The sequence below is a fragment of the Vicia villosa genome, linkage group LG3 (assembly GCF_029867415.1).
Source record: "Vicia villosa cultivar HV-30 ecotype Madison, WI linkage group LG3, Vvil1.0, whole genome shotgun sequence".
NCBI classification, from domain to species: Eukaryota; Viridiplantae; Streptophyta; class Magnoliopsida; order Fabales; family Fabaceae; genus Vicia; species Vicia villosa.
In genome coordinates, this window is record NC_081182.1 from 47,518,094 (window position 1) to 47,529,996 (window position 11,903).

The window sequence follows — 11,903 nt, forward strand, 5'->3', positions numbered from 1 at the left end:
TTTTTTGCAGATGATATAGTCCTACTGGAAGAGTCGAAAGAGGATGCAAGAGGTTGGAGATAAACTTTAAAAATGCATGACTTTTCCCTAAGCAGAAGTAAGACAAAATATATATGGAATGTAAGTTCAATAAAAGGAGAAGCGTTTCTAACCTAAAGGTAAAAGTTGGAGACTATATCATCCCACAAGTCACACGGTTAAATATCTTGGATCCGTAATACAAAATAATGGACAAATAGAAGGGGATGTAAACCATAGTATTATGTTGAAGTGTAATCTAAATTCAACAGAATATAGTTAGTATTTCATTTTGCATTAAGAATAGTTTGCATTGGGATGTAGTATATAAATTGTGTTTGTTTAGTTTGTTGTAACAGATTTTTCATTATTGAGAGTGTAACTAAATTATCCCTTTTGAAATTTAGTTACAGATCTACTATCTCTCTCTCTCTCTCTCTCTCTCTCTCTATCTCTCTCTCTCTCTCTCTCTCTCTCTCTCTCTCTCTCTCTTCTTCCATCTTCATCTTCAACCTTGTAAACCAGCAATTGGTATCCAAAGCTCTGGTTCTGAATCAGGAAAGGGAAACACGAGGGTACGTGAGGTGTGTAATTGATTTCGTTTCTTGAGTCCACGTTGAATTAACGACCGAAATCGAACATAATCATATTTCTTGATTCTGCGGGATTGGGAAACATGAGTGTTTGTGAGAATTAAGTGATTTGCACACGATCAAAGATGAACGATGGAAATGGTAGCTTGAACACATAGCTTCTAGTATTTGATGGAAATAATAGGAATCGGTGGATGATTCAAATGAGTGTGTTATTTGGAGCTTAATATGTTCTTGATCTCGTCAATGATAATTATGTGTCAATTGTAACAGATGCAATAAAAGCGGAAAGAAACACACAGTGAAGGCTGAAAATCAAAGTGGTTAGAAGCCGAAAGTTCAAAGTGAAGGCTGAAAAATATAGTGGTCAGAAGCCAAAAGTTCTCATAATTGATGGTGGAGATTAGTAAAACTCTACAGAGTTCAAGAAGTAATGTGAGGAGAATGGAATTGAGCATGATGTTACTGCTTCATACACTCCTCAACACGATGGTCTTGCTGAAAGAAGAAATAGAACTTTGCTTGATATGATAAGGAGCATGCTGAAAGATAAGAAGCTCCCTCACACCTTGTGGAGTGAAGTTGTTGCCACTGCAGCATATATGCTCAATAGGTGTCCAACCAAGAAGCTGAAAGAAACCGTTCATTTTGAGAAATGGATTAGAGATAAACAAAGTGTGATTCATTTCAGATTATTTGGTTCTGTTCGTTACTAACATGTTCCATGTGCTACTAGAAAGAAACTAGATGATTTAAGCAAAGTAATGTTGTTGATTGGGTACCACAATACAAATGCTTATAAGCTTTGACGTCCAGTTACTAATAAAGTTGAATTCAGCAGAGATGTAATTACCTGATATGACAAGGAGCATGCTGAAAGAGAAGAAACTCCCTCACACCTTATAGGGTGAAGCTGTTGCCACTGCAACATATATGCTCAACAGGTGTTCAACCAATAAGTTGAAGGAAAACGTGAGTCATTTCAGAATATTTGGTTATGTTTGTTACTAACATGTTACTGATGCTACTAGAAAGAAGTGGGATGATAGAAGCAAACTAATGTTGGTGATTGGGCACCACAGTACATGTGCTTATAAGTTTTCTTATCCAATCAGTAATAAAGTTGAATTCAACAGAGATGTTATTATGAAGGAAACACAAGTGTGGGGTTGAAGCATGTCTTAATCTAACTATGGTGCAGTGTTGATACCTGAGATAACTTCTAAAGGAGAATCTGCCTCTGAAGGGGATTTTTCCTCTGAAGATGAGTCTGAGTCTGAAGGTAACTCTGAAGCTGAAGGAGACTCTGAAGGCGATTCTGACTCTGAAGGTGAAACTGATTTTGATCCAGATTATGATGATGATTTAGACTTTGGTGGTAATCCAACATCTGACGGTGGTCATACCTCTAAAGAAGATTAAAGAATGACATGGATTACAAAGGTAGACTACTGCGTGGTCTGGTCCAGCATCTGAAGAAGATTTTGAACAAGTTTAGATACCATAAAGAATCAAACAAATACCAAGAACATGCATAGAGTTTGAGATGTTCCAAGATAGTGAGAGAGACTCTGAAGGAGAAGTCATCCAGTGTGCCATGTTAGTAGATTCTGAACCAGTTAATACTGAAGAAACTCTCAAGAAGATAGTGTGGATGAAGGCCATGAAAGGAGAACTAGAGGTTATAGAAAGAAATAAGACTTGAGAGTTGACTAGGCTTCCAAAGAACAAGAAAGCCATTAGTGTCATATGGGTTTTCAAGATAAAGCTAAGGCCGGATAGATCAATTGGCAAACACAGAGCAAGATTAGTAGCTAGAGAATTTCTGCAAAAATCTAGTTTAGATTATTTTGAAGTATTTGCTCCTGTAGCTAGACATGAAACAATCAGATTGGTGATTGCTATAATTGCAAATAGGAATTGGCCTCTAATGCATTTAGATGTGAAATATGTATTTCTAAATAGTCCTTTACAAGAGAAAATTTATGTGTCACAACCTCATAGATTTGTGGAAAAGAACCAGGAAGGGATGATGTATAAGTTGCATAAAGTCTTGAATGGACTGAAACAAGCTCCTATAGCTTGGAATCTGAAAATTGAGTCATTTTTCAAGCTTCAAGGATTCTGAAAATGTGAGATGGAGTATGGCGTTTATGTTTAGCATACCTCTGAAAGCAATATGATTCTGGTGTGTCTATATGTTGGTGACATATTGCTAACAGAGGGAGTTGTTGATATGAGATAGTCAAGTTCAAAAAGGTGGAATGAGTTTGAGATGAGTGATTTAGGAAATATGGTATATTTTCTTGGGATGAAGATTTTGTACTCTGAGAAGAGTGTATTTTTGCATCAGCTGAAATATGAACTTGAACATTTGTAGAGTTTGAGTTAACAAATTGCAAGTCTGCAATCACACGTGCTTAAACAAATCACAAGTTGGATTCTGATGTTGATGGTGATGATGTAGATGCTACAACTTTTAAAAATTTGGTTGGCTCATTGAGATATCTCTGTAACACCAGACCTGACATCTGTTATGCAATTGAAATGGTGAGTAGGTTTATGAACAAACCAAAGTGGTCACATTATCAAGCTGCTATCATGATACTAAGATATATTAAGGGAACTATGAGGTATGAAGTTTTATTTCCTTCTGGTGCTAAATCTGATTCATAACTGATATGCTATTCAGACTCTGATTAGTGTGGGGATAGAGTTGAGAGGAGAAGTACTTCTGGATATTTCTTCAAGTATCTGGGAAGTCTCATTTTTTGGTGCTCCAAAAAGCAACTTGTGGTTGCCTTGTCAATCTATGAAGCTGAGTACATTACAGGTGCTTTGTCTGCGTGTCAAGCTGTTTGGCTGATGAACTTATTGCAGGATCTGAAGATCAACGTGAGCAAGCCTGTAAGATTGATGATAGATAACAAATTAGCTATAAGTCTTGCCTAGAATCCAGTGCTGCATGAAAGGAGCAAGCACTTTGACACAAAGTTCTATTTTCTGCATACTCAGGTTCATAATAAAATGCTTGAAGTTGTTCACTGTAGTACTCTGAAGCAACTTGCAGACGTGTTGAACAAAGACTGAACACTTTATCAACCTGAACCAACAGCTCCCTTAACCTAACTAACAAGTGCCAGCTGAAGTACCCCACTCACCAAGATTTTTTTTTAAACTTCAATTAAACCTACAATATTATATGAGATAAACTATTCAGCGTTTAAGAATCAACCAATAATACTATTAAAAAACATACACACCGTTTACTTAATTTTTGTCGGTGGAAGAATGAAGAGGCAACTTTGCAAGTGTTCCTAATCTTTTGTTATTCTTATCTATTTTATTCATTTTAAAATATATCCACTTCAAGATATATTGTAACATGATTATAAAATTATAATTAATTTTATATCTGTATATCTTTCGTGTTTGACTCATAAAAAAAATCCTATAATTTAATTATGCTTGTGTTGCGAAAGAATAAAGAGGAAAAAGAAAAGACAGGTTAAAAGCCATATATAATATCCAACACTGTTTACAATTTATATTTCTCATTTTTTTCAAATAAACTTATATTTCCCTTCATTATCATTGGAAAAAAAAAATTATATCTGTAGTTTGGTACAATTACCAAACAAAGTATGTACTATAAAATTATATATAGGCAAATAAAATTAAATCAGTACTTTGAACTGTGAAATAAAAATCTATAATATAAGAAAATTAATGGTTGTGGAAAAGTCAAAAACACCCTTATTTAGCTTTTTGCCACCACATTAAAATTGTGGTTTTTTGGTCTTTGCACCAAAAAGTTCTTAATTTTATTATTAAAATAATACAACTCTTATATTTTATTAAACTTATCAAATCTCTCTCCATTCTCTATTTTTTTTATCTTTCATCACTTTCTCACTTCTTTCTTTCACAAAAAATATTTTATTATTGATATATATTTTTTATATACGAAAAATGATATTCATGATCGAAATATTTTTTAGTCAAAAATGATATACAGGAAAAATTTATTCAAAAATTCTATTATTGATCTAAATATTTTTATATACGAAAATTTAATATTGATTCAAATATTTTTGTAAATGATACCTAAATAAAAATAATATTTGTATACGGAAAAATTATATTACTTACGAAAATTGGTATTTATGATCTAAATATTTTTTATTTAAAAATGATATACAGAAAAAAAAATCTACTATTGATCTAAATATTTTTATATACGAAATTTACTATTGATCCAAATATTTTTGTAAATGATACCTAAACAAAAATATACGAGAAAAAAAATATATTATTGATCTAAATATTTTTATTTACGAAAAATGTTATTTATGATTCAAATATTTTTTATCCAAAAATGGAATAGGCCAAAAAATCTATTATTTTCTAAATATTTTTATATACGAAAATGTGATATTGATCCAAATATTTTTGTAAATGACACATAAACAAAAATAATATTTGTATATGGAAAAAATCTATTATTTACAAAAAATGGTATTTATGATCAAAATATTTTTATTCCATAATGGTATACGGGAAAATAATTTACTATTGACCTAAATATTTTTATATACGAAATTTACTATTGATTCAAATATTTTTGTAAATGATACCTAAACAAAAATGAGGCCTGTATACGGGGAAAAAGTCTATTATTGATCTAAATATTTTTATATACGATAAATGATATTTATGATCAAATATTTTTGATCCAAAAATTGTATAAGAAAAAACATATATTATTGATCTAAATATTTTAATATACGAAAATTTAATATTGATCCAAATAATTTTGTAAATGATACATAAACAAAAATAATATTTGTATATGGAAATAAATCTATTATTTACGAAAAATGGTATTTATGATCCGAATATTTTTTATTCAAAAATGGTATACGGAAAAAAATTTATTATTGATCTAAATATTTTTATAGAAATTTACTATTGATCCAAATATTTTTGTAAATGATACATAAACAAAAATGAAGTTTGTATACGGACAAAAAAATCTATTATTAATCTAGATATTTTTATATACGAGAAATGGTATTTATGATTAAATATTTTTAATCCAAAAATGGTATACGGGAGAAAATCTCTTATTGATCTAAATATTTTTATATACGAAATAAATCAATTAATTATCTAACTTTTTTCTTTTTTTAAACATTTTTATTTAAAATAAATTATGTATCCAAATTCGTCTAACTGAACAATATTGAATATTAACGGAAACCTGAAGTTACTGATTAAAATGTTTTTTATTAACAAGAACATGAAGTTACTTATCACAATATATATATTGAATATTAACGGGAACATGAAGTTACTTATCATAATATTGAATATTAACGGGAACATGAAGTTACCGATCACAATATTGAATATTAACGGGAACCTGAAGTTACTGATTAAAATATTTTTTATTAACAGGGACATGAAGTTACTGATCACAATATTGAATATTAACGGAAACTTGAAGTTACTGATTAAAATATTGAATATTAACGGGAACATGAAGTTACTGATCACAGTATTGAATATTAACGGGAACATAAAGTTGCTGATTAAAATATTGAATATTAAGGGAACATGAAGTTACTGATCAAAATAGTGAATATTAACGTGAACATGAAGTTACTGATGAGAATATTAAATATTAACGGGAACCGGAAGTTACTGATTCAAATATTGAATATTAACGGGAACATGAAGTTATTGATCACAATATTAAATATTAACGGGAACAGGAAGTTACTGATCACAATATTGAATATTAACGTGAACTTGAAGTTACTGACTAAAATATTTAATATTAATATGAACACGAAGTTATTGATCAAAATATTGAATATTAACGGAAACATGAAGTTACTGATCAAAATATTTTGAAATTAACGGGAACAAAGTTACTGAGCAAAATATTAAATATTAATGGGAGCATGAAGTTACTGATCAAAATATTGATTATTAACGGGAACGTGAAGTTACAAAAGGCTATTTAGACACAATTTAATTTTGGTGATTTCAATTTTGTTCCTTATTTTTTTTAGACACAATTTAATGTTAATTGTTCTTATGCTTTTCCACAAAATGTTAATTACTTTTAATTTAATTTTTTCTATTAAAAATTATATATGTGAAACAAATGCGCGTCCCGTACCAGAACCCGTGCGAACGCACGGGTTTGTTACTAGTTAAAAGTTGAAAGATACATCTAACTATAGTTGCATTAAAATAGACTTTAGGTATTTAAGCCAGCTACGTATGCCACTCCAGTAGACGGCAACCAAGTCGAGCCCGATATGAACTGACCCACCGTGAATCTATTAGCTTCCACGGTGGACGTAATAACCCGAAACCCGGGCCAAGTTACCCGTTTCCCAATAGCTCCACCCGGCCCATAATTCATGTATTCACCATAATACAATGTGTCTAAAGCAAATGTTGTATTCCACTCTAACCACCCACGTGGATGTAAATGATCCCCCATGTATGATAACATGTACACCGTTCTAGAGTATAGTTTCCATGGACGGCCCAGATACGTTGTGAAGTTTCCCTTGGATGCTTCTAGATCTTGTGTGGCAAGGATTCTACAGTTATGGATGGATATACCGGTGTTCTGATTCGGGTCTTTTCTGTTTTGGGCTGTGATGGTGTTTTTCTGTTGGGCCATGGGCTTTCGGGCGTAGAGACTGCAGTTTTGAAAAACAACTGCAGCGTTGCCGAATATGAAGTCTACGGTACCGTAGATGTCACATTCGCGGTAGAATTGACGATTGGAATGTGCATACATTGTGTCTTGGTATCCGATGATGTTGCAGCGGTAGACCACCGCGTGATCTGATCCAACGCGGAGGGCTACCGCTTGGTGCTTTGATGGTCCGGCGTAGTTCTCGAATGTCATGTCTCTTGCAATGAAGCCTGGACCACTAGCAGCTGCAAAAAAAAATATATCCCATGTAAGATTTTAGATAATATGATAAATTGAGCATCTTTAATAATCTTTAATAAACTCATATGATTAAATATTAGTATTAAGTGGTTGAAATGGAATTATCGATAATGGTACTGTGTTTAAGAATTAGGAAATTTTGGTTATTATTGTTATTATCAATTAATTATATAGTGCCGGTGCCGGACAAGAACATGTTATTGTTTTTCAGCTGGATAAGCAATGCATGACCCACTAACAATAATTTGGTTTCAACTACTTTAATTTGGAGCCATTAGTTTTGATTTTCAATTGAATTATTGGTAGTACTATAAAAAAGTTTACCTGACAATATGTTTGTCTCATTTGATTGCCAAATTTTTCTCATTAGACTATTATGCAACTATAATGCTGAAGTAGAAATCACTAAGAGAGGTAGGAAAAGTGTGCCAGGTTTGAATAATAATAATAATAATAATGCTGTGTTTGGCTTAGTTTTTTTGTCAGCTTCTCTTCTCAGTATAAGAAGATAAGGATCAAACATATGACTAGGTATAAATGTCTAAAAATGATTATAAATACATTATAAACATATGACTTATTTTTAATAAAAATATAGCACTGAATAAATAATTAAAATGCCTAGTTTCTTATAAATGAAGTATAAGTAAAAACCAATTACAATTGTCAGAAAACTTTTTATTCTATTTTCAAGTTCTTTTTTGTTAGCTTTAAACCTTCAATGTTAAAGTAGCTTTCGAACTCAATAAAAGCTAGGTTAAATGCACTCTAATACTAATAGTTTTGGTTTGGTTTGTTTAATTATAATTCTCATGAATTTAGATTCACGATATTAATTATTAACAATGGATTTTCACTTGGTACATTAATTTTTTATTTTAAAAATAGATATACAGTTGGGGTAGACATGTGAGTAAACAGCAAGGAATCTTGAAATATGACAATGCGGTCTACAATAGCAGCGCTTGTACGGAGTCTACCTCGTTTCGTGCATGGTTTTGAACTTTAGTTTCGTGTTTTTCTTTTCTTCCCTTAATTGTTTTAACAATAAAGTCCAAAATAAATCTTTATAATAAATAAATTATTTCTCTTTATTATATTAGAATTTAAATACCATAGGAAAAAGAAAACGGTATGAAAATTACCAAAGGAAGCAGTGTGAAATGTGGTCAAGTTTTGCATAACATTTTTGCCCCCTGTGATCACTGTCTTTCCCTTTCCGTCTCCCATGATCATAACATTAGTTTTCTTCCTCCCAATCTTTAAATTGTCTTCTTCATACCTGAAATGTATTTTACATTAATTAAAAACATTATTAGTACCACTTTCCTTATCTATAATTATAAAATTGTCAACATAGCACCAAACACACTTATCTTTCATGTAGTACTATTCTATTCAAGCAATTACTACACTATCACAACCTAGTTAAGAAAAAACACAATAACCTTTTGTAAGATAGATCCATATTAAAAAACATTTGTTATGTCACTAATCACATGATTACACTTATTGTTACATGAATGGTCATCAATGTTAACAAGTCAATGACACAATCCACATTCCACTGATAAATAGAAAATAATTTTTAACTCAATTAAAATAATAAATAAAATTAAAATTAAAACAGCTGAATTGATAGTTATACAAACTAGTCTATTTGATAAAAAAAATTAAATAACAAAAGTAGTAGAATTTAATTTTAAAAAATTAGTAGAATTTGATTTACCTTCCTTCTTTGATATAGATAATGAAGCGTCGGTTACCGTACTCCGGTATCTTTTTAAGAGCTTCCGATATAGTTTTCACTGTTCCGTTACCGTCTTTAGAAACTACCACATCAGCCTGTAACGCAGACACCGGCAAGTCCAACAATCTTCTCTCTCGTTTTCTCAACCATATCGGAAAATCATTTTCTGGCATTGTCATTAATCGTCTTTTATTATGTATAGGAACACCGGAGAAATCATCTCCGGCGCCGGAGTTAGAGAAAATAGCTAAACAATTACTCACTAGCTCCGACAAGTCCTTTATATTATTCGCAATCTGATCTTTCACGGCACCGGAAGTGTCGGTAAAACCCTCAGCGCACGTGTCTTGGTTGGTAAGTGCAGCGCTGAGCCACGTGAGTACATCGTCAGTGGAGGATGAGGTAAGAGGCTTAACGGAGCCTTTGGAGGAGGAGGAAGGTACGACGGAGGTCAATGCGCGAGTGACAGCGTCGACGGAGTCGTCAAGAAGTTCGAGACAGTCTTGATAAGCGGCACGGATGCGAGGGTTCATGCCGATGGTGGAGGAGATAGAGGCGGAGGAGTAGAGTGCTTTGGAGAGATGCTGTAGCGTCATGTTGAGGGAAATGTGGATAAGGTCTTTCTCTGTAGCGATTGTGGATCCAGGGTATTCGAGAAGAGACGTTTCGCAGAGTGAAGGGAAACGAGTTTTGCTACATGTTCTAGAGATTGCTTGTGTTGGATTACGTCGGAGAGACGGATTTTTATGCTGGTTTCCGCGGCGGGTGTGGACTCCAGTGAGCATTGCGGCGGAAACTGCGGAGGCAACGATGAGTAACACGGCGAGGAGAGAGAGGAAAATGATTTTCTTCTTGGAAGATCTCGGTTTGGGATGAATTATAGGTTCGGAGGGAGTCGAACCTCCAGGGTCGGATAATCCTAACCTACCGTAGTCCATTGTGTTTTTTTGGTTGAGTGAGTGAAGAGAGAGTACTAGTACTAGTAGTTTTGGTAATTATGCAGTTTGTTGTGATGAGTTATGAGTAATGAATGATGCCTTTTTATATAAACGATAAACGACGGTGCTTAGTTAGTGTAGATACTAGTACAGTGAAAAAAGTGTGCAATGTTGTAATGTGTGTTTTTAGTGAGGTTGGTGTGAAGTCGATGTCGACGCAGGAGTCAGGAATGAGCTGGCTGCTACTTTGAGACTTTCACTCCCACAACATCTGCCCACTGAACTCAAAACTCATTATGGATTGGGGGCTTCTTGTTTCTATTTCTGTTTCTATCTATCTATATATATATTATCACTGCCACTTGCTTTTGCTTGTTTTGTTTTGTTTTCATTATTTCAAATATGAAATCAAATGTGACGTGAGGATGAAGAAATTTGGGTCATGTTAAGTTAAGCTTTATTAGTTGATCTATGGACAAAAAGGGTGGACCATACTGCATGATCATCTTAATTAGTTGGGTTAAGCTAATACAATTATTAACTCTATAACAATCGAATCATTTTCTTCTTATTCTAGTATTTTCTAGTTCTACTGGTCTTCCATTTCACCTTTCCACTTTTTTCATCATGTTCAAAAGGTGTCATGATTCCTTCTACTAATCTTCTTGATTTAAACCTAACTTTTAAATGTAAATTTATGTACATGATCATCTAATATGTGTTAGAGATGACTACTAGAAACACTTCTTTTCAACGATTTATTTAACATTTTCTCTCTTACATGTCGATCTCACTGTTGGAACAAAACCTTATTTGAACAAGATCAATCTTCACTTGATTGAGGTAGCAACCTTCAACAACACTCCTTACCCAAGTGATGCATGCAGACAGAGACACACACAAGGTTTCAATGTTCAAGTTTGTTCCTCACACTTTTTAAAATTGAAAAGAAGAATAAAGATTGGAATAAGAGAGTTTAGATGAAGAAGGGAGTATATTGATCTATCTCTTTTATAATGTTTAGAGTCTCTTATATTAGGATTGCTTACAAGCCAAACAATCTCAATTTTCCTAACAAACTTCCAAATCAGAATTATGTTGTATAACAGAATTTTAAAACACTAACTAACTTGTTTCCTGTTTCCTAAGTAACATGAATAAACACTATGATTTACTCTTTCAACAAACTACCTAATTCATTGTGTCTAGACTCTTTACATTTATCATGCTTCTCAGTCTTTTGAACAATTCAACTTGCACAACTTTGATCATGATGTCAGCAATTTGATTCTGACTTTTGCAATGCTCCAAGTACAACTTTCCATTTGTTACTTGTTCTCTAAGATAGTAGAATCTCATTTCAATGTGTTCGCTCCTTCCAAGTTGATATCAAACATGTTATTGCTTCATGATTCTTGCCTTCTATCTCATCAATTAGGTTCAGCGTCCATGTTGTTTGACAGGCACAGAGAGAAACAAATATGTATTCTACTTCACATGTGATAATGCTACAACTAGTTCCTTTCTTGAACTCCAAGCAGCTGGTGCACCACCTAGTATGAATACTTAACCAGTTGTAGATGTTTTATCCTCATTATCACCACACCAACTTGAGTAAA

General features: G+C 32.7%; 1 protein-coding gene and 1 long non-coding RNA gene across 2 annotated transcripts; both read right to left on the reverse strand.

Moving 5' to 3' along the window:
- Nucleotides 1–350: 350 nt before the first annotated feature.
- On the reverse strand, nt 351–3,549 carry LOC131655635 (uncharacterized). Its single transcript, XR_009299835.1, has 3 exons — nt 2,609–3,549; nt 1,465–2,083; nt 351–1,240 (listed from the first exon to the last, which is right to left on the reverse strand). It is a non-coding gene; the product is annotated as an uncharacterized LOC131655635 (long non-coding RNA).
- A 3,124-nt stretch (nt 3,550–6,673) lies between these two features.
- LOC131661304 (probable pectinesterase/pectinesterase inhibitor 34) lies at nt 6,674–10,611 on the reverse strand. Its single transcript, XM_058930802.1, has 3 exons — nt 9,326–10,611; nt 8,742–8,878; nt 6,674–7,580 (listed from the first exon to the last, which is right to left on the reverse strand). The coding sequence occupies exons 1-3, from the start codon at nt 10,282–10,284 to the stop codon at nt 6,883–6,885; spliced, it is 1,794 nt and encodes a 597-aa protein (XP_058786785.1). The 5' UTR covers nt 10,285–10,611; the 3' UTR covers nt 6,674–6,882.
- Between the last annotated feature and the right edge of the window lie 1,292 nt (nt 10,612–11,903).

Coding starts and splice junctions, on each gene's coding strand:
- LOC131661304 (XM_058930802.1), bottom strand. CDS start 10,284: ATGGACTACGGTAGGTTAGGATTATCCGACCCTGGAGGTTCGACTCCC. Junction 8,879..9,325: donor ATCTATATCAAAGAAGGAAG/GTAAATCAAATT, acceptor AATACATTTCAG/GTATGAAGAAGACAATTTAA. Junction 7,581..8,741: donor ATTTCACACTGCTTCCTTTG/GTAATTTTCATA, acceptor TTTTTTTTGCAG/CTGCTAGTGGTCCAGGCTTC.